The sequence below is a fragment of the Natator depressus genome, chromosome 7 (genome assembly GCF_965152275.1).
Source record: "Natator depressus isolate rNatDep1 chromosome 7, rNatDep2.hap1, whole genome shotgun sequence".
In the NCBI taxonomy this organism is placed as follows: Eukaryota; Metazoa; Chordata; order Testudines; family Cheloniidae; genus Natator; species Natator depressus.
In genome coordinates, this window is record NC_134240.1 from 90,473,553 (window position 1) to 90,496,803 (window position 23,251).

The 23,251-nt window shown below is 43.4% G+C and overlaps 1 protein-coding gene across 2 annotated transcripts; it reads right to left on the reverse strand.

Moving 5' to 3' along the window:
- Positions 1 to 1,392: 1,392 nt before the first annotated feature.
- LOC141991040 (C-signal-like) lies at positions 1,393 to 20,465 on the reverse strand. Of its 2 annotated transcripts, XM_074959044.1 has the most exons (4): positions 20,320 to 20,465; positions 19,786 to 19,950; positions 12,197 to 12,374; positions 1,393 to 5,686 (listed from the first exon to the last, which is right to left on the reverse strand). In XM_074959044.1, the coding sequence occupies exons 1-4, from the start codon at positions 20,425 to 20,427 to the stop codon at positions 5,400 to 5,402; spliced, it is 738 nt and encodes a 245-aa protein (XP_074815145.1). In that variant the 5' UTR covers positions 20,428 to 20,465; the 3' UTR covers positions 1,393 to 5,399. The 2 variants fall into 2 exon arrangements, with proteins under 2 accessions (XP_074815145.1, XP_074815144.1); XM_074959043.1 differs by lacking the exon at positions 20,320 to 20,465 and having other exon boundaries at positions 19,786 to 20,161.
- Positions 20,466 to 23,251: the final 2,786 nt, after the last annotated feature.

Sequence of the window (23,251 nt, forward strand, 5' to 3'; positions counted from 1 at the left end):
GGCTGTCAATTAATTGCAGTTAACTCAAGCAGTTAATGCAAAACAAATTAACTAGATTAAAGAAAATAGTCACAATTAATCAGTTTTAATCACACTGCTAAACAATAGAATACCAATTTACATTTATCATACATTTTTGGGATGTTTTTCCACATTTTCAAATATATTGATTTCAGTTACAACACAGAATACAAAGTGTACAGTGCTTGCTTTATATTATTATTTTTATTACACATTTGCACTTCAAAAAAGATAAAAGAAATAGTATTTTTCAATTCACCTCATACAAGCTCTATAGTGCAATCTCTTTATCATGAAAGTGCAACGTACAAATCTAGAATTTTGTTTTACGTAACTGCACTCAAAAACAAAACCATGTAAAACTTCAGAGCTTACAAGTTTATGCACTTATCCACTCAGTCCTACTATTTGTTCAGCCAATCGGTAAGACAAACTTGTTTGTTTACATTTACGGGAGATAGTGCTGCCTGTTTCTTATTTACGTCACCTGAAAGTGAGAACAGGCATTCACGTGGCACTGTTGTAGCTCGCATTGCAAGGTTTTTATGTGCCAGATATGCTAAGCATTTGCATGCCCATTCAGATCCTCACAATCACTGCAAGATGTATGTTTAAGGATTTGTGTACATGTACTAGAAATATGTTCTAAAGTCTGTCACCAGCCAAAGAGAAAAACAGGTGTCTTCCAGACAGGAAATATCTCTGTCAAAATGTAAATTAAACATTGTAAGCCATCTCAATGGGAGCCTTATTTACATACTGAGTCAGGACTTGGAGGAAAGTGTAGAACTGATCAATGAAATTGTTTTTAATTGTTCACTTTATTAATATAACTTCATAAGTAAAGTTTTATGAATGAAACCATTCATTCATAAAACCAGGTACCCCAATTGGCTAATTGAGTTTCACTTTCAATCCAATTGCTGCTTAAATCGCTGAAATTTACACTGTTTCAACAGATTTCAGAGTAGCAGCCGTCTTTGTCTGTATTCACAAAAAGAAAAGGAGTACTTGTGGCACCATAGAGACTAACCAATTTATTTGAGCATAAGCTTTCGTGAGCTACAGCTCACTTCATCGGATGCATTCAGTGGAAAATACAGTGAGGAGATTTATAAACACACAGAACATGAAAAAATGGGTGTTATCATACACACTGCAAGGAGAGTGATCACTTAAGATGAGGATAGAGAGGTTATCATGTGGTAGGGAATCATAGAATATCAGAGTTGGAAGGGACCTCAGGAGATCATCTAGTCCAACCCCCTGGCGGGGGGGTCAGGGGGGAGGGGAAAGAAAACCTTTTATAGTGATAATCAAGGTGGGCCATTTCCAGCAGTTAACAAGAACGTCTGAGGAACAGTGGGGGGGCGGGGAGGGGAATAAACATGGGGAAATAGTTTTACTTTGTGTAATGACTCATCCACTCCCAGTCTCTATTCAAGCCTAAGTTAATTGTATCCAATTTGCAAATTAATTCCAATTCAGCACTCTTTCGTTGGAGTCTGTTTTCGAAGTTTTTTTGTTGAAGGATAGTCACTTTGAGATCAGAAATCGAGTGACCAGAGAGATTGAAGTGTTCTCCGACTGGTTTATGAATGTTATAATTCTTGACATCTGATTTGTGTCCATTTATTCTTTTACGTAGACTGTCCAGTTTGCCCAATGTACATGGCAGAGGGGCATTGCTGGCACATGATGGCATATATCACATTGGTAGATGTGCAGGTTAACGTTGTAGTCCTTACTCAATGCTTAATCAGACAAATTTCCTATGTAATGAGCAAGAGTTTCTTTTTCTTAAAAAAAAATAAAGAGAGAGAGAGAGAATTTCCAGCCTTTAGTGTTTCACTGATTAAGTGCTGGGGACACAAACAAAAAAAGAAATAGATAGGTACAGACTTCTTTCTCATCACTAAACACACGCTAAAAATAACTTCAAGGACCTCTCCTGCGTAATGACAACTTGCACTTTTATTCTGAGAAAATAAATTTTGAAGTCACACTCTTCTTACTAAGACTCCTAGAATAAAACGTAAATTATTCTGTAATACAATAGGGATCACTGAACCTATTGTGAACAAAAAGTTCTCTTGAACATACTGTGTCTAGTGTTAACTTTTCACTTTATTCTTTACGTTCCTAGGAACAATCAGATTTCTGGAGCTCCTGGCTCTGAATAGTGCTGGCAAACTTTTAATTTTGTTACTTTATTTTTACATGGAACTTGGAGACAGAGGTTTTAGAATTACTTGTAGTCAACCACTGTAAGCAACGGCATTATGTCTCCTCAGTGCAACAAAAAGAAAGCATAGAATAGAATTTGTTGTTTTAAAGTTCTCTCTATGCCCACTGAAAACAGATTTTATTGTCCTATCACATCACAAGCTCTAATTAATCACAATAATATATACCAAGACAAATACTTTCTTCTGGCTAGTTGTTCTGTCTAGGGATACTGGGCAACAATTTATTTTTCTTTTTCTGGCCCATTTATAAAATACTCCCAGTATCAAGGTTTCAAGGCACACAGTTGTTGTTTTTTTTAAATACACCGTCTCATTTTAATGAGGAAATAAAAAAGAGAGAGAGAGAAAATAAATACCAATCCCTTCATAGAAAGGCTTGAGAAAATGACTGGAGCTTAGTGACCACTATATTAATGATTAAGAGTAACAGAGTATCATAATGTCTTACTAGGCATTATGAGTAAACCACCAGGTGCACATTTTCCCTTAGAGATATCTGAAACCTAGCTGGTTTCTCTGTTGATGACCTTTTCCCTGAAGGAAGAAATGGCAAGTTCTGATCTCTATCTGAAGAAGCTCTGATCATAAAGTGTCTTCACCTCTTCGATCACAAAATCCAGCCTAAACACAAGATGCAGAATGTGCCCACCTACAGGTATAAAGCCAGCAGAAGGAAACAGGCCCACAATTGATATGGTGGCCAGGACATCCTGAGCCAATCAAGAAGAGCCATTGTTGGTTTTATGGTCTCTACATTATAACTATGCCAGTCTTCATTCCTCATGTCCCTACCAGGGGTGCTGGAACAATATGTATAGTGGGGGTGCTGAGAGACATTGAACCAAACTGTAAACCCTGTATATGATGAATACCACTTCAAGCCAAGGTATCCGGAAGCACCTCCACACCCATAGTCCCAGCACCTATGGTCCCTACCCCCTGGTCACTTAAACAAAATGAACACATACCAACAAATCAATTTTTGGAGTGGACTACCTCCTGCATATCAAAACAGATGAAAATAACCTGGGTTTAAAACAATACTGTTGTTAGTAGGGGTTAGTTTCCCAGATCAAGGAGAGAAAACACTTTTTTCTGACAACCATGTAGACAATATTGGAGATTGGTTTCCTAGGTAATCTAGTGTAGTTTTATAAAACAATTTTCAGAAAAAGCTTTTCCCTGGTCAGAGAAACCAAGCTAGAATCCTTGTTTCTGCTGCTCAGAGAATCATGCTATAATCCTACTACCAACCAAGTGTAAACCTGGTTATACCTAGCTTGGTTCCAATCATAGCGTACACGTGGCCTTCATAGTCAATATGAGGAGTGGGTAATATCCTCCTGACATTAAAATAAATAATGCGTAGTACTGATATGGCACTTTGTGTCCATAGATCTCAAAACATTTTATAAAAATGAAAAATCATCATTATTCTCATGTTATAGATGAGGAACCTGAAGCAATGGTGAACTGAACAAAACAAGTCAATGGCAGAGCTGGGCCTAAAGCTCAGGATCTCCTATCAACCAAATGCTTTCATTTCTTCAGACCATGCTACCTTTCCATGTCACATACAGTATGTTCATGACATGGACTCTTGTAAATGTCTCCCTCTTTGTGTTTTATAACAGAAACAAGGATTTATGTATGTCTCTGTCTCTCATTTCTCATTTGTGTTACTTTCTTTTGTTCTGACTCCCTGAGCCTTCCACACTGAAAACCACCCACAATTTTTCATCAATGTTTTGTTGTCCTGTTTTTAATACCCCAAGAAGATCTTCATGTCTTTATTTTGCATGTACACAAGTGTGATGTGATTTAGCTGTCACCACTATGATCAAAATTCTGAGTAGTCAGGTCGTGTACAACAAAACACAAGGACTGTAAACAGTATGTTTGGCATAGTTTATGTGATCTTCCCCTGCGTCACCAGTTGTTTTGATTTTCTGCTTTCTAGTACATCTCTTAGAGCTGGACAAAGTTCACAGGGTAACGAGTACTGCTCAGTGATCAATATAACAGTTTTGTCAGTCATTCTCTTGTCTCATTAGTCTCAATCTCATGTGTGCTGTGCAGCAATAATTTCACATAAGTCTGTAAGTGGCCTGATTTTTAGAATAAGTATGTACCTGTGCCTCCAATGAATATGAACCTGTAATGTCATTCTCCATCCCCAGTCCAAGTACTGAGAGTTACATTTGAACAACATGAACATTTCACTGAAACTTGCCAATCTTTCTTCTTTGTTATAACACGTGAAAATAAGACAGAGCAACAATGACAAAATTGTAATCAGAATCTTATTCATGCTCTCATTGTATGGTAAATACTTAAAATGCAGTTAGCACCTGAGTTTTTAGGAAAGGTGTGTCCGTTTGTATGCAGGGGGTGGCGGTTCCCTGCAGCCAGTAACTTTTAAATCTGGCACCCGTCAATAAGAGAGGAAAAAAAGAGAGATGGGGGAGAAAGAGAAGATCTGCAGCAGACTTGCCCAAAGTGGAGCCAACGTTCACAGCTTTGCACACTGAGTTGTGTTTTCACCACTGTCAGACGTCACCATTAGATTTGATTTAATCAGCTCTGTCCTGCACTGTTGTATCACCTTTCAAACCGATAGCATAAAAAACAAAGAGAGAAGGTTACAGGCAACAGCCTTGTGAAATGGCCTGTCTCCCACTGCTATGTAATCCCTTTTCTCTCTAACCTCACCCAATTTACACAAACCAAGGCATGGTATCTGAATAAACAAACACAAATCTTCACAGCAAATCATTAGCAGTATGCTTTTATTATCATTAATAAAATTATAACTTTTCTCTATACTTTATTGCACCTTTTTTAGGGACTCTCAAAACCCTTTACAAACATAAATAAATTTAGCCTCAAGAGCCCTGAGGTTGGTAATTATTATCCCCATTTACAAGGTAGTGAATTAGAGGCACAGAAAAGTTAAAGTGATTTGCTCAAAGTCACACAGCAAGTGACAGAACTCGGATTAAAATCTAACATCTTTTGGATGCCCTCATAATACGCCACAACAAAAGGTTTACTAAAGCATTAGCCTAGCGAGGTATTTATATTGCTCTCATCTCCACAGTACCGGAGCATCTCCATTAAAACAAGTCTTTACCAAGGTAGTGCAGATCCATCCCAAGCAAAGAACTTTCCTGTTTTCCCCATATCAAGGTTCTCAATAATAGTCATTAGACAATTAATTGAATATTCTGGGGTGAACAGTTTGTCCTTGGGAACGTTCCTGTGATAAGGCTTTGATAAGTCAGTATTCACGGTTCCTGGATGCAATGACACACACACCACTTTAGTTTTCCCTCTTCCAAGTTCAATGCTGAGATTCTTGGTAGCCATGTTCAAAGCTGCTTTAGACATCCTGTAGCTATACCATCCACCTAAGGCTAAAAACAATATGTCAGGTAAGCAAGTTCTGCAAAGCCACAAGCAGGATTATGTCATAATTGTAGCATGTTAATATATTTGGCAGATTTCAGAATAATATATTAGTGAATATCCCTTTGGTCATTTGCTGGTACATACAGCATTATCCCATATTTTTTAGCCATGGGGAAGGCTGTATTTTTTTCTTGAAAAAGATCTAGCAAAACCAATGGATTCATCATTGTCTTGCTTGTCTTTCTGAAAGATAAGCTCCTTGCTCAACCAGATGTTATGAATTTGATGCAACAACCACTGCATAAAATTTTGTGGTCTGTTATACAAAAAGTCAAAATAGATTATCATAATGGTCCTTTCTGGCCTTAAAATCTAAGAAAAATACAACAAAATAAGTAATTATAGAAAAAAGAATAGTGGACTCTTACTATTTACCCCTTAGTTTCCTTCTAAATTCAGTTACCTAGTTCTTTTACATTTACCTCCCCATTTTTATTTGCCCAGGGACAGATAGGAAGTCAACGGCAGAATTGAGATAAGTTTTCAGGAAGTCCTTTCTCCCAGTTCTGTACTCAATCTACTAGTTAACACTGAACTCAAGGTTCATGTTTACCTATGCCATGCTAGCAGTAGCCATCTGATTTTAAAAAGTACCATAGTGTCTATTTTAGAATTTCTTGTGTTGGATAATTAATTCCCTGAGAGTATGAGTCACCCAACCAAAAATGAGTCACTCTCTAATTTTATACTAATATTATACCTAAAATAAAAGTTTTTTTCCTTCATCACCCATTTACTTTAGCATGTAATTAATCCTTTTCACAAAGTCTCAGAAATGCAGCTTTATGTAAAGGATTTTTTAAATTTACTGTTAGAATAATTCTCAACTTTTTATAAAGCTGTTTATCCAGAAAAATCCACAGTGTTTTACAAATGATATATAAAAGGTATATAAAGAAATGACTTCCGCACCCCCCAAATGCACGCACATATGAAGTGAAACATGGCATGTATAAGATAGTGCACAGCAGTACTACACAACAAAATACAACTGGAAGTGAAAGATATCATATCCAATTGAAACTGCAGGAGGAAGTTTAGAGGAACAAAAAGGAATAACTCAAAATGGAATTTTGCCAAGACAAAAGGGTTAACATCCTATTCTTGAAAAAAAAAAAAAAAAAAAGGGCCTTAGAATCTTCAGTTACCACAAATGGTCAGGTTCTTTGGTGCTTTATAACACACTATCATTTTGTATCGTGCCTTTCATACTTTCACTCTATAATAGGTGCAAGCACAGTCTGAAGAAGGAAGCCTGGCATGTTTCAAAACTGCTGTTTCATTGGGAAAACTGACTGGAACTTGTTGTAACAGAGTGGGATATGACAGGATTAAATTATGAACTTTATGTTGTACTGTGTGTGGAAACAGTACCTATGTGACTTCATAAGTCTGAACTTGTCCAAGGGAAAGCCTCTTATTAGGCTGCAATCCAGACAGTCGCCCTGCCTGGGCAAGGTGTTTGGCACCTCACTGCAGGGCTATCACTGAGAAGCCATCAAGACTTCAATCTGGGGCTACTGACTTTGATTGTCTCTCAACTTCTAGCCCTACCCCCACAGAACAATGTTTTTTCTACACAGGGGTTCACAACGTGGGAGGATGAGCAAGTATGGCGAGTGGGTCTGGATCTTCTCAGTTGGAGCACGCATCACAAAGACAGAGACCCTATTTAAGAGGGAGGTTCTGTTCTGTGCAGTGGGCTGACCATTGCCAGCCATAAGAAAGATGTGCCGGAGAGACACTGCCCGGCTTGAAATGCTGATGAACCACTGACTCTCAGAAGGGGTGAGCTAAGACTAGGGGCATCTCAGGACTTTTGTTATTTTCAAAAAATCTGTAACAGTGACCCAAGAACCTTTTAATGCCAACTGGCCAGGGGGTGTAAAGGGTTTATAGAAATCTCTTGAGTCTTGTGTATACATTCTAGTTCACCAAAGAATGCCAAGCAATCTTGACTAAAAGCCTTTGTCACAATGGTCATTAGTATAATTGTGAAATGTATGTACAGATACTATGTAAGGAATTACACACACACACACACACACATATATACTTACACCGAAACACTATGTTTTTAAAATCTGTATCAAGGTTGTGGCCACCAGCAAAGGTGAAAAACAGGTTTGCCTCCAGACAGGATGTAAATTAAGCATTAATCAGGGATCTGGGGCAAAAATTGGGGATTGGTCCTGCTTTGAGCAGGGGGTTGGATTAGATGACCTCCTGAGGTCCCTTCCAACCCTGATATTCTACGATTCTATGATTATAAGCTAACACAATGGATGCCCATTTACAGATGAAGTCAAATGTTAACAAGGAGGTGTGAAGTCAACACCGAAAGAGCACACTGGGAAAAAAAACAAGCCACGAGTTCTTTCCAGTCTAAGAGTACAGACAATGAACTTTGGGGGGAATTTCTAGAAGAGAAAGAAGACACGCTGAGATCCTGCATCTAGGAAGTAAACAGACAGCATGTTTATATTCATGAAAACAGTGTCTGAGCCAATCTTGGTTGAAAATGCTGAAGAGGCCTTTCCATAAAACTTCATTAGATAGGAGTTAACCTGTTACATTTAGTCTCTAGAAAGCGAGTTATGATTTTGTTTTATATGTAACCATTTGATTCCAATATCCTTACTCATTATTGCCTGAATCTTGGATCCCCAATAGTAAACTTATTCTTGTTTTCACTATAGAATCACAGAACTGGAAGGGACCTCGAGAGGTCATGTAGTCCAGTTCCCTGCACTCAAGGCAGGACTAAGTATTATCTAGACCACCCCTGACAGGTGTTTGTCCAACCTGCTCTTAAAAATCCCCAATGATGGAGATTCCACAACCTCCCTAGGCAATTTGTTCCTGTGTTTAACTACCTTGACAGTTAGGAAGTTTTTCCTTGCCCTTGCTGCAATTTAAGCCCACTGTTTCTTGTCCTATCCTCGGAGGTTAAGAAGAACAATTTTTTCTCCCTCCTCCTTATAACAACCTTTTATGAACTTGAAAACCATTATCAAGCCCCCTATCAGTCTTCTCTTTTCCAGACTATAAATATATCCAAGTGTTGTGGTGTTAAGCAAAGTGCTGATCCTGAGCTGGCTCTTACAAGCTAGTGTGTCTACCACTGTTCCTTTGGGAACAGCATGGTTGGTAGTTCTATGGGGGTTCAGTGGATAAGGAGCTGACTATACAGGGAATGGTCTGAGAGGGTTCAGGGGTTGGTGTGGGCCATTCACTAACCTACACAGAGGGAGCGAGGGCTTGCACAGGCCATACAAGAAGTGCTTGATGTCTTGCCAGAGGCTGGTGGATTCAGGGAGCTGATTCACAGCAGGCACCAACAAGGCTGCCTCACGTGTAAGGGCAAGTGGTGGTGAGGTATCTCACCACCCTGGGTACCCCTAGGGAGTGTCACAGTAACTCTTGAGTCTTTGAAGAGTAAAAGTTACTATGGTTAAGAAATTCCATTGCTAAGCCTGTGTTCTTTGTTTTCCTGCCACATTGTCACTGCCAGGAAGTTCCCTCCATCCTGAGCCTGTCGTGTGTTCCCCCTTCTCTGTGGAAATGGGGTAAATGGGGTGCAGGAGCAGGGGGGAAGGGGACACCTTGACATTAGCCCCGCTCTCCCCCCCAAGCAAGTAGGAGGCTCTGGAGAGCAGCTCCAAGGCAGAGGGCAGGAGCAGCACATGGCAGTGGGGGGCAGGACAGCTGAACTGCTGGCAATTGATAGCTTACTGGGCAGCTGCCACACAGGGAACTTAGAGGAGGGGGGAGCTGATAGGGGGCCTGCCGGTCCACCCTGGTTCCAAGTCCCCACCAGCTAGTGCAAACGGGCTGCTCTTCCTGCCAGCAGTGGACAAAGAAGGTAGCTGCCGAAAGACTTTATAAGGGAGCATTGCACAACTTTAAACGAGCATGTTCCCTAATTGATCAGCAACGTAACAACGAAACAATGTTAACCGGGACGACTTTAAGCAAGGTGTTACTGTACACTGAAATAAGCCCTACACGTCTCGTGGAGTTATGTCAGGGAACGTCTACACTAGCAAAGTTACAGCACTGGCAGATACAGCACTGCTCAGAGAGCGCTGAAGGGAAACCGCTGTTGTATTTTCACACTGTTAGCTGCCTGCCCAATAGCGTGTTCACACTTGTGCTGGTATTCGGAGCGGTGCACTCTGGGCAGCTATCCCACAGAGCACCTTTTCCTTCTCTACCGCTAAGAGTTGTAGGAAGGCGGAGGGGGTTGCGGGACATTGTGGGTCCAAACCCCAAATAAATCCGTTTTACCCTGTATAAACTTTATACAGGGTAAACTCATAAACCGTACACCCTCTATAACACTGATAGAGAGAGATGCACAGCTGTTTGCCTCCATAGGTATTAATACTTACTCTGGATTAATTAATAAGTAAAAAGTGATTTTATTAAATACGAAAAGGAGGATTTAAGTGGTTCCAAGTAATAACAGACAAAACAAAGTAAATTACCAAGCAAAATAAAATACAACATGCAAGTCTAAGCCTAACACAGTAAGAAGCTGAATACAGATAAAAATCTCACCCTCAGAGATGTTTCAATAAGCTTCTTTCACAGACTGAAACAAAAACAACAAGGAATCTGGTGGCACCTCAAAGACTAACAGATTTATTTGGGCATAAGCTTTTGTGGGTAAAACATCACTTCTTCAGATGCATGGAGTGAAAATTACAGATGCAGGCATTATATAATGACACATAAAGGGAAGGGAGTTACCTCACAAGTGGAGAACCAGTGTTGACAGGGCCAATTCGATCAGGGTGGATGTAGTCCACTCCCAACAATAGATGAGGAGGTGTCAATTCCAGGAGAGGCAAAGCTGCTTTTGTAATGAGCCAGCCACTCCCAGTCCCTACTCAAGCCCAAATTAATGGTGTTAAATTTGCAAATGAATTTTAGTTCTGCTATTTCTCTTTGAAGTCTGTGTCTGGAGTTTTTTGGTCAAGTATAGCTACTTTTAAATCTGCTATAGAATGTCCAGGAAGACTGAAGTGGTCTCCCACTGGCTTTTGTATGTTACCATTCCTGATGTCTGATTTGTGTCCATTTATTCTTTTACGTAGGGACTGTCCGGTTTGGCCAATGTACATGGCAGAGGGGCACTGCTGGCACATGACGTGCAGGTGAATGAGCCTCTGATGGTGTCGCTGATGTGGTTGGGTCCTCTGATAGTGTCGCTAGAGTAGATATGGGGACAGAGTGGGCAATGAGGTTTGCTACAGGGATTGGTTCCTGGATTAGTGTTTCTGTGGTGTTGTGTGTAGTTGCTGGTGAGTATTTGCTTCAGGTTGGGGGGCTGTCTGTAAGCGAGGACTGACTTGGAGTTACACCTCAGAAAGCTGCTTTACTGCACAGAAACTTGCCAGTGTAGACAAGGCCTCAGTGTAGTAGGGCACTTACATCAGTGGGAGGAAGGCTGAAGTGTAGACACTGACATACTTAGGTCAACATAAACTGCCTTATGTTGACCTAACTGTGCAGTGTATACCAGCTCTGAGGCCTTTTATGACTGAAGTCTGAGTTTCACATCTCACACAAAAAACATCATGTGAAATCCTGGCTTTGTTGAAATCACTAGCAAAATTCTCATTGACTTTAATCGAGCCAGGATTTCACTCATCATCTCCAGCATCAGAATGACCCCTTGCATCATTCTTGGGACATCAGCTCAATATTGAATCAAAGGGGAAAATGCCACACAAGGAATCCATACCAATATCAATTCCTGCAGTTTGTGAATTCTCTCTCTAGGTCTCAATTCAATGGACCAATACGGCTTAATTTATGATATTTGACAAAGTCACATCCCCAAATGGTATAGCTAAAAGTCACAAAAGACCCAGAAATTGCATTTAATGTCTCTAAAGTTTATATTAAAGAGACTTACCTATCCAAACACTGATCTTCCAAATTATGAGGGATAAAATGAAACCCTCTACTTAAATTATAAGAAATGTTTACAAAAACTTTTTGGAATGGATTTTTAAAATACTCCTTGAATATTCATAGTGCACATACCGTCTTGAATGTTTGATAAATAAATATGTCATTCACCACATGCACCTGAACAGGAATATACAAATTTTAAAATTAAAAAATTGCTGCAGAATATACCCCCATAATTACTTTTAGCAGTGAGAAGGAATAAAGAAAATAATTCAATATATATTTGTTAGACAACATAGCAGTACAATTTAAGCAGAATTATTCTTTTTACTTCACAAACCATTTTTGCAGGAAAAATATAAATTAAGATGCAGTAATACTTAGAAAATTATAGTGATCTTCTCCATTGATATTAGCTACGCTGGCCCACACCAGCTGGATGTTATAAAACATTAATATATCAATCATTTATCTTCTTATATGAAAAATAATTAGGTTACTGCATAACATTCATGTCAAACAGTACTTACCATTGTCTCCTATGGAGCCTACTTTAGCTGTCAGGTTCACCAGTATGGCCCTATGCTGTTTGGCCTGGTCAGCAAACTGATGTCCAAATGCTCCAGTTCCTTTCCGCAACAGAGGGGCAAAATATTTAGCCATCACTAGGGGCCCTATGGTATTTGTTGCCAATGTTATGGAAAGACCCTAGAACATTAAGAAAAAGAAGAAAAAAATAGAAACTGCAAAGGTAAATAGTCTACAGCCAGCAAATTCCAGTTTTAAAGTTCCATCTTGTGCTAACAAAAGATATAAAATCACGTCATCATCTCTCATCATCTCAGTGTGATATCATTATCACTAACAAACATTACCCATTATTGGTCCTGACTTAGCCCATCTGAAATGGTATACAGTAATGTAAGGGGTGATCCTTCCAGAAGTGTTGACAAATCCATATTACTATAGTTTACATTGCGGTAATGGTCAAAAATACAGTGAGGATCAGAATCCCATTATGCTAGGCAGAGTACAAATGCCTTAGAAGGTATTATCTGTCCTGAGGAGCAATCTTTTTTAAAAAGACAAGATAAAAAGGTGGGAGAAACCATTCAAGCAAAGTAATGCGCACATGACTTATTAATTCCATTTCTTCTTCCTTGTCAGATGAATTAATAATTCATTTTTGTTTAGTTGGACTCAATATGGAGCATTGCTGCTTTGTGGCATTTTGTTACATGCACTTATTGAAGGCTAGTTAAATTAAAACGATTTAACCTAAAACACCACATAGCATTTTTTTTTTCTTTTTTGTGGCCACTGACACTGAAAACAAATCATTAAACTACTTTAGCTCTTTCTGACTTTGCTGATATTGTTTGAACTTTGAAACGTTGGTCACTGGGTATCTGGAAATAAACAACTGGTACTAAAACATGTTGTTTAGTCACAGGAGCATACAGGTTTAAACTAAGAGATCATAGCTCAAATTATCTATTCAGGTCATCAGAATGTGAAACTCTAAGGACAGTCAATTCATGTATACTTTGGAGTTAAATTATTAACTTGGAATACTAGAGTGAAGGTCATGAAAGCCATTCCATTCTAAGGCTTCAATACTGCAAAGATTTATGCAGGTGCTTAACTTTAAGCATGTGAGGAGTCCATTGTGTTCTTTACAGCATCAGGGCTAATACATTTGTTTTTCTTTTCTAAGAATTTTCTGAACTTTTTTTCCCTAAAAAAATCTCAAGCTTAGTCTAGCCCAGGAAACCAACAATATGAGTTAAATCAAGAAAAAAAACCAAGAGTTACTTAACACACAACACAAGATGAAGGGACGGAACAGGCAACGTTCTGTAACTAAGGTTATGTCTACACTAACACTTTTGTCAGTACAACTTTTTGTCAGTTAGGGGTGTGAAAAAACATACCCCTGACCGACAGTTTCACCGACAAAAGCGCCAGTGTGGACAGCGCTATGTTGGTGGGAGACTCTCTCCTGCCGACTTAGTTACCGCCACTCGTTGGGGGTGGTTTAACTATGCCGACAGGAGAACTCTCTCCTGCTGGCATAGAGTGGCTACAGGGGAGACCTTAAAGCAGCACAGTTCCTGCAGTACAACTGTCCCACTCTAAGAGCTTGGCTACACTTGTGAGTTACAGCGCAATAGAGGAGCCCTGGGTGCACAAGCTCACTACCCGCCACACTGGCAAGGCACGTAGAGCGCTCTGACTCCGCGGCTACAGCGCTGCTGGTACTCCACCTCGGCGAGTGGAATAATGTTTGCTGCACCCCTGCTGGAGTGCCGCAGCGCCAGTGTGAACGAGGTGTTGCTTTACTGCGCACTGATCAGCCTCCAGAAATGACCCATAATCCCCGAGTCAAGTGGCCACTCGTCATTGTTTGGAATCGGCTGTAGGAATGCGGAAATGCCCATTGAAAGCTCCATTTCTGACAGCCGGCTGCTTATCTCCTCCAAGACAAAGCAACCATTAGTGTGGAATGCTGTGTGTGAGAGAGAGAGGCGGAGGGGGGGTGGGTCTGCCGCTGTCTAAACTTACAAGACAGCATGCTGACATGCTCTCAGCCCCCCAAAAACCCACTCTCTCCCCCACCCACATACACACAACACACTCCCTGTCACACTCCACTGCCGTTCCCCCCCGCCCCCGTTTGAAAAGCATGTTGCAGCCACTTGCATGCTGGGATAGCTGCCCATAATGCATGGCTCCCAATGCCGCTGAAAGTGCCGCAAATGTGGCCACGCCAGTGCGCTTGAAGCTGTCAGTGTGGACAGACTGCAGCACTTTCCCTACTTCGCTCTACAAAGGCTGGTTTAACTCAAAGCGCTCTACATCTGCAAGTGTAGCCATGCTCTAAGGTCTGTAGTGTAGACACAGCCTAAAGAAAAACAGGGAAATAGGAATAGCCCACTTAGCAGACAGTTATGCTTAGTGAAGTCATTTCACATTCAGAAAGAGACAAAACAAACATACAAACCCCCAAACTATTATATTGTTGTTACTTAAGGTTAGGGATCTGATGAAGACAGGGTGGGATTTTCAAAAGCACCTAAGTGAAGCACAAGTCCCACGGAAAATCCTATCCTTAATTAGAATCATAGAATATCAGGGTTGGAAGGGACCTCAGGCGGTCATCTAGTCCAACCCCCTGCTCAAAGCAGGACCAATCCCCAATTAAATCATCCCAGCCAGGGCTTTGTCAAGCCTGACCTTAAAAACTTCTAAGGAAGGAGATTCTACCACCTCCCTAGGTAACGCATATAAATGCTGGCCAGCTGCAGGGATGCATAGCCAAAACCTGAGCTGCACTGTGACCCCTGGGCGAGGTTGCAACACCCAGAGAGGGACCGAGGCCCAGACCCACGTGACTGGAGCTGAGCCCCATTGCTGGGTTGGGTGAGTGCGGTGTGGGCTTCCCCTCCAACTCTTCTCCCTGCAGCCCCCCCTCAGTGGTAATTTCTTTGGAAGGGTGGAGGCCCTCACTGTCAGATTTTGCCCCAGGCTCCCTAAAGCTCTGTGCGGCCCTGGCTAGTTGGTCTACTGTGAAACCAGTGGGAAATAATTTTACTTCCACTGTCATTATTGTGGAACATGATGTAAGGATGTATATTTGGTGAGATGAAGGAAGGGATTGCTTTTTGTTATTTCATAGCTCTCTGAAGTGTGCTATTGCCATTTTTCCTTTTTTTACCCTCACCAAAGACTTAAGTTATTTTTGAGTTGTGCTAACTGGCCAAAATACATTTTATTCAACATATTTTTCAAACATTCTTTGAAGTTGCACAATGCAAACATACTTACTCCTCAATGTGCTTTATGTTTAGACCATGCTAGTTTTGAAAGAAAGTTCTGAAGGCCCGAAAATAACATCTTGAACATACCTGGTGCATTTTCATGACTGAAATATACCTGCACAGTTCCAGATGGGCACACTCCGTCTATCTGGAAGCATGCGTGCTGAAGAATAGCTGTCCAAACAGGCCCTCTAAATTTGGGCACCTTGCCAGCTGTGTGTGTCCCCTTTTTCTTTTCTCGGTGGTTGTTGTTTTTAATTACATAAACACATTCAGTTCAAATGTCATGCATCCTGGAGCTCTGCACTCCAGAGTGCACTGTGCATTGATGAGCATGCAACAACGGGAATGGTTGGCTGGAGAAAAAGCCCACTAGACCCGTTTCTGTTGCCATGAGGAGCCCTTTCTCCTGGCACTGGATGAGACCCAGTAGGTGGCATGTTTTTTCTTCTCAGGCCGCTAGTCACCTATTTCAACATGAACATGCTTTTAAAGCCATGATGCATGTTCAGGTGTCTACTGATATATTTATTGAAATACACCAGCTGCGACGAGATAACAGAATCATAGAATATCAGAGTTGGAAGGAACCTCAGGAGGTCATCTAGTCCAACCCCCTGCTCAAAGCAGGACCAATCCCCAATTAAATCATCCCAGCCAGGGCTTTGTCAAGCCTGACCTTAAAAACTTCTAAGGAAGGAGATTCTACCACCTCCCTAGGTAACGCATTCCAATGTTTCACCACCCTCCTAGTGAAAGAGTTCTTCCTAATATCCAACCTAAACCTCCCCCACTGCAACTTGAGACCATTACTCTTTGTCCTGTCATCTTCTACCACTGAGAATAGTCTAGAACCATCCTCTTTGGAACCACCTCTCAGGTAGTTGAAAGCAGCTATCAAATCCCCCCTCATTCTTCTCTTCTGCAGACTAAACAATCCCAGTTCCCTCAGCCTCTCCTCATAGCTCAAGTGTTCCAGACCCCGAATCATTTTTGTTGCCCTTCGCTGGACTCTCTCCAATTTTTCCACATCCTTCTTGTAGTGTGGGGCCCAGAACTGGACACAGTACTCCAGATGAGGCCTCACCAATGTCGAATAGAGGGGAACGATCACGTCCCTCGATCTGCTCGCTATGCCCCTACTTATACATCCCAAAATGCCATTGGCCTTCTTGGCAACAAGGGCACACTGTTGACTCATATCCAGCTTCTCGTCCACTGTCACCCCTAGGTCCTTTTCCGCAGAACTGCTGCCTAGCCATTCGGTCCCTAGACTGTAGCAGTGCATTGGATTTTTCCGTCTTAAGTGCAGGTCCCTGCACTTATCCTTGTTGAACCTCATCAGATTTCTTTTGGCCCAATCCTCCAATTTGTCTAGGTCCCTCTGTATCCTATCCCTGCCTGCCACCGTATCTACCACTCCTCCTAGTTTAGTATCATTCGCAAATTTGCTGAGAGTGCAATCCACACCATCTTCCAGATCATTTATGAAGATATTGAACAAAACCGGCCTCAGGACCGACCCTTGGGGCACTCCACTTGATACCGGCTGCCATCTAGACATGGAGCCATTGATCACTACCCATTGAGCCCGACAATCTAGCCAACTTTCTACCCACCTTATAGTACATTCATCCAGCCCATAACTTGCTGACAAGAATACTGTGGGAGACCGTATCAAAAGCTTTGCTAAAGTCAAGAAACAATACATCCACTGCTTTCCCTTCATCCACAGAACCAGTAATCTCATCATAGAAGGCGATTAGATTACTCAGGCATGACCTTCCCTTGGTGAATCCATGCTGACTGTTCCTGATCACTTTCCTCTCGTGTAAGTGCTTCAGGATAGATTCCTTGAGGACCTGCTCCATGATTTTTCCGGGGACTGAGGTGAGGCTGACTGGCCTGTAGTTCCCAGGATCCTCCTTCTTCCCTTTTTTAAAGATGGGCACTACATTAGCCTTTTTCCAGTCGTCCGGGACTTCTCCTATCGCCATGAGTTTTCAAAGATAATGGCCAATGGCTCTGCAATCACATCCGCCAACTCCTTTAGCACTCTCGGATGCAACGCATCCGGCCCCATGGACTTGTGCACGTCCAGCTTTTCTAAATAGTCCCTAACCACTTCTTTCTCCACAGAGGGCTAGCCACCTTCTCCCCATGCTGTGTTGCCCAGCGCAGCAGTCTGGGAGCTGACCTTGTTCGTGAAGACAGAGGCAAAAAAAGCATTGAGTACATTAGCTTTTTCCACATCCTCTGTCACTAGGTTGCCTCCCTCATTCAGTAAGGGGCCCACACTTTCCTTGGCTTTCTTCTTGTTGCCAACATACCTGAAAAAACCTTTCTTGTTACTCTTAACATCTCTTGCTAGCTGCAGCTCCAGGCGCGATTTGGCTCTCCTGATTTCATTCCTACATGCCCGAGCAACATTTTTATACTCTTCCCTGGTCATTTGTCCAATCTTCCACTTCTTGTAAGCTTCTTTTTTATGTTTAAGATCCGCAAGGATTTCACTATTAAGCCAAGCTGGTCGCCTGCCATATTTACTATTCTTTCGACACATTGGGATGGTTTGTCCCTGTAACCTCAATAGGGATTCTTTGAAATACAACCAGCTCTCCTGGACTCCTTTCCCCCTTATGTTATTCCCCCAGGGGATCCTACCCATCAGTTCCCTGAGGGAGTCGAAGTTTGCTTTCCTGAAGTCCAGGGTCCGTATTCTGCTGCTTACCTTTCTTCCCTGTGTCAGGATCCTGAACTCAACCAACTCATGGTCACTGCCTCCCAGATTCCCATCCACTTTTGCTTCCCCTACTAATTCTTCCCGGTTTGGGAGCAGCAGGTCAAGAAAAGCTCTCCCCCTAGTTGGCTCCTCCAGCACTTGCACCAGGAAATTGTCCCCTACATTTTCCAAAAACCTCCTGGATTGTCTGTGCACCGCTGTAGTGCTCTCTCAGCAGATATCAGGATGATTAAAGTTGCCCATGAGAACCAGGGCGTGCGATCTAGTAGCTTCTGCGAGTTGCTGGAAGAAAGCCTCATCCACCTCATCCCCCTGGTCCGGTGGTCTATAGCAGACTCCCACCACTACATCACTCTTGTTGCTCACACTTCTAAACTTAATCCAGAGAAACTCAGGTTTTTCTGCAGTTTCATACTGGAGCTCTGAGCACTCATACTGCTCCCTTACATACAGTGCTACTCCCCCACCTTTTCTGCCTTGCCTGTCCTTCCTGAACAGTTTATAACCATCCATGACAGTACTCCAGTCATGTGAGTTATCCCACCAAGTCTCTGTTATTCCAATCACGTCATAATTCCTTGCCTTCACCAGGACCTCCAGTTCTCCCTACTTGTTTCCAAGGCTTTGTGCATTTGTATATAGGCACCTGAGATAACCTGCTGATCACCCCTCATTCTCAGTATGAGGTACGAGCCCTCCCCTCCCAGATGTTCCTGCCTGTGCTTCCTCCCGGTATCCTGCTTGCCCACTTACCTCAGGGCTTTGGTCTCCTTCCCCCGGTGAACCTAGTTTAAAGCCCTCCTCACTAGGTTAGCCAGCCTGCTTGCAAAGATGCTCTTCCCTCTCTTCGTTAGGTGGAGCCCGTGTCTGCCCAGCACTCCTCCTTCATGGAACACCATCCCATGGTCAAAGAATCCAAAGACTTCTCTCCGACACCACCTGCGTAGCCATTCGTTGACTTCCACGATTCGACGGTCCCTACCCCAGCCTTTTCCTTCCATGGGGAGGATGGACGAGAACACCATTTGCGCCTCAAACTCCTTTATCCTTCTTCCCAGAGCCACGTAGTCCGCAGTGATCCGCTCAAGGTCATTCTTGACAGTATCATTGGTGCCCACGTGGAGAAGCAGGAAGGGATAGCGATCTGAGGGCTTGATGAGTCTCGGCAGTCTCTCCGTCACATCGCGAACCTTAGCCCCTGGCAAGCAGCAGATGTCCTCAAGCGATGGCTTCACAGTTACCAAGCCACCTTCAATAAAAAAAAATCACCCTCTCCTTCAGACCTCCTTCCATTAACAAGGATCCCCACTTCTCTCCACAGCATGTCAATCTAGCCTGGCTGAGATTAATTAGCAAAGACTTAAACCCACACACAATTTGGACAAAACTCCTGAGCAGCTGAGCTCCGAGGGAACGCACTTGCTCAGAGCGCTACTGACAGAACGAGGGGTCTTCCAGTTAATCCCACAGGAGTGAAATACACCAGGTCTGCACTAAATACGCTTTTTTTTTTTTAACCCCACCGATGTTTCCACTGAAGGAAACTCTGGCCCACCTCTGCCGTGACCTCCTGCAGGCTCGTCTCTCCTCTGGCGCTGGGATGCAACACTGCCCCAGAGTTGATGAGCAGATCCAGCCGGCCATGCTCCTTCGCCACTGCTTCCGCTGCCTCTCGGATCTCTGCCTCCCGGGTGGCGTCCAGCCGCAGCACGGTGAGGTTCTGGGGATACAGCCCGTGCAGCGCTTGTAAGGCGCTGGCTGTTTCGGGACTCCTGCAGGTAGCGATCACTCTCGCCTCTTTCCGTGCGGATAAAATGTGTTTGCAGAAGTGCAGGCCGAGCCCCCTGCTGGCTCCCTGCACCAGGACCACCCCTCCTGCCATCGCCCCTCCAGCTACACCCTGCACCTCATCCTCCCCCGGCCCGATACCGTATGCTGCCCACTAACCCCACAGGGCCACGCCCTCCGCCCAGGCAGCCCAAAGAAACCAGGGAACCCCTACCGCTCTCTAACTGATCACTGCTAGTGACATGCTGCATTCCCCATAGAGGTGCATGGCTGGAGAGGGGTCCTTCCTGGCAGAACAGACCCAGTTCGCTTGCACCTTTGCATGGGCCAGGGAAGCTGCTACAGCTCTCAGCGAGCACAGGAAACGCATGTTCTCAGGCTCCCGGATTTCTGTCGCATCGAATAGCATCACACGCGTTCAGCCCCCTGCTCTTAGCTGCAGGGGAGGTGTGTGAAGACAACTGGGATTCGTAGTGCCCTGTCTCGTTTCTGTGTTGGCAGCTCACAGGGTTTGGACTCCATTTCCCGGGACCGCCTGGGCTAGGAAAGGCGTTATGAATACAAGGGCAGAGGAAAAAGCCTGCTGTCCTGCCCAAAGGACCCTGGGAAATGAAGTCCCACTCCTATTAGTTCCCATAATAAAGAACGCATCGGGAACTAACGACATCTTCAATATTCTATGTAATAAGGCTGTATTAGCCCTCCACTCCCATTAGTGTAAAAAACTGAGGACAGCCCTATCGTGTAATTGTAGATCATGTGGCTATTGTTCCCCCTCCCTTCACAGAGGGGGAAGTCCAGCTGGGCTTCTCCCTACCCAGGTCATGATTAAGGGAGAGTTAGAGAAGCATAAGGGAATGAAAAGAGAGATGATGCAATATTGCTAACTCTTCCTATTTTATTGTGAGAGTCACGATATATTTGGTGTTTTTCTTAAAGCACCAGCTCCTGGAGTCAAGTGGTTATGTGAGGATCTCAGCTTTCATTTAAAAAAAGGTAGGTCCATATAAGAACATAAGAACGGTCATACTGGGCAGACCAAAGGTCCATCTTGCCCAGTAGCCTCTCTTCCAACAATGGCCAATACCAGGTGTCCCAGAGGGAATGAATAAAACAGGTAATCATCAAGTGATCCATCCCGTCACCCATTCTCAGCTTCTGGCACACAGAGGCTAAGGACACCATCTCTACCCATGCTGGCTAATAGCTATTGACAGACCTATCCTCCATGAACTTATCTAGTTCTTTTTTTTACCCTGTTATATCTTTGGCCTTCACAACCTCCTCTGGCAAAGAGTTCCACAGCGACTGTGCGTTGTGTGAAGAAATACTTCCTTTTGTTTGTTTTAAATCTGCTGCCTATTAATTTCATTTGGTGACCCTTAGTTCTTGTGTTATGAGAAGGAGTAAATAACACTTCCTTATTTACTTTCTCCATACCAGTCATGATTTTATAGACCTCACTCATATCCCCTCATAGTCATCTCTTTTCCAAGCTGAAAAGTCCCAGTTTTATTAATCTCTCCTCATATGGAAGCCGTTCCATACCCCTAATAATTTTTGTTGCCCTTTTCTGAACCTTTTCCAATTCCAATATATCTTTTTTGAGATGGGGCAACCACATCTGCACGCAGTATTCAAGATATGAGCGTATCATGATTTATATAGAGGCAATATGATATTTTCTGTCTTACTATCTATCCCTTTGTTAATGAGTCCCAACATTCTGTTCTCTTTTTTGACTGCTGCTGCACATTGAGTGGATGTTTTCAGAAAACTATCCACAATAACTCCAAGATCTCTTTCTTGAGTGGTAACAGCTAATTTAGACCGCATCATTTTATATGTATAGTTGGGATCATGTTTTCCAATGTGTATTACTTTGCATTTATCAACATTGAATTTCATCTGCCATTTTGTTGTCCAGTCACACAGTTTTAGGCAGTTTATGTCGACATAATTATGTCAGTATCTTATTACATGGGTGGTGGGTGAAACTTCCCTTGGGGCAGGATAGCTCCTTGTCCCGCCTCTTCTGTCACAGCCCCGCCCACACTCCACCCCTGTTCTACCCCAGACCCCACCTCTGCCTCACTGCTCAGCTCTTCACCCGCCTGTGAGGTCCCCCTTCTGCTCACCTCCTCCCCCAGCCCCCTGCTGCTTGTCCATCTGCTGCTCGCCTCCTCACCACCTGCCAGACCCTCCCACCCACCACGAGACCCCCCCCCACCTGCCATGCAGATGGCTTGCTGCTGCCCCCCCCCCCCCGAGACTCTCCCTCCTTTTCACTTTAAAACACCAGTAATATTCCCCTACGGAAACTGAACAGCTATAGATTAATTGCCAGATGGATTCTCCTCGGTGTGACAGGGAGTTTGGTGTATACTGTATAGAGAGAGACAAAAAGCCAGGCTACCTGCACCAAATTGAAGCCTAATTTCTCCCAGTGCTGTTAGAAAACCACCCCACGAGGGGAGTAGCTCCCAGTGCTGGAAGCGCTGCTCCCTATGCTGGTGCAATGTCTACACTGCCACTTTACAGTGCTGAAACTTGCATAGCTCAGGAAGGTGTTTTTTCACCCCCTGAGCAAGAAAGTTTCAGTACTGTAAAGTGGCAGTGTAGACAAGATCTATGTCTCTGGTCTGGAACACTTTTTCACTGTGTAAAGTTACTCAGGGATGCCCTCCCCTTCTTCCTCATTCCCCCGCCTGCCGCTCGCATCCTCACACACAACACCGCCCCGTAGGGATGAGGGTTGGGGATGTGCCGGCAGCTGCAGGGACCTCTGAAAGGAGAGGAGAGTGCAGTGGAGGAGAGGAGGAAGACTGACACCAAGCAGCAGCAGCAGCAGGCTCTGGGCACCTCCAGGAAGGGTCAGAGTGGAAGGGAGGTGGGGACACCACAGCCCAGGTTTCGGGCGACAGGGACAGCTGTGCTAGGGGAGGCACCACTGCCCCTTCCGCCCACCGATGTAAGTGCCCTACTACACCAACACCTCCACGAGAGGCATAAAACTTATGTCTGCATAGTTAAGGTGACACAGTGTCTGTGGAGACTCTTTCTCCCATACATCTGCTGTCTTGTCAATTTCATGGCAAGGAACTGTGAAACTGACAAGAAAGCCGCACTTCCCTGGCAAGCTAAGCCACTGGATGCTGCTCCCGCTTCCAGCTGAGAGCCAGGACAAGAAGCCCGGGACAGCTTCAGACCCTACTCCTAGCTTGGAGAGAGAG

Excerpts from the sequence above, each read along its gene's own strand:
- LOC141991040 (XM_074959043.1), bottom strand. The coding sequence starts at position 20,112 with ATGGCAGGAGGGGTGGTCCTGGTGCAGGGAGCCAGCAGGGGGCTCGGC. Across the intron at positions 12,375-19,785 it reads TGCAGGAGGTCACGGCAGAG|GGTCTTTCCATAACATTGGC; the intron begins GTGGGCCAGAGT and ends TTAATGTTCTAG. Across the intron at positions 5,687-12,196 it reads AGGCTCCATAGGAGACAATG|CCTTAGGTGGATGGTATAGC; the intron begins GTAAGTACTGTT and ends TATTGTTTTTAG.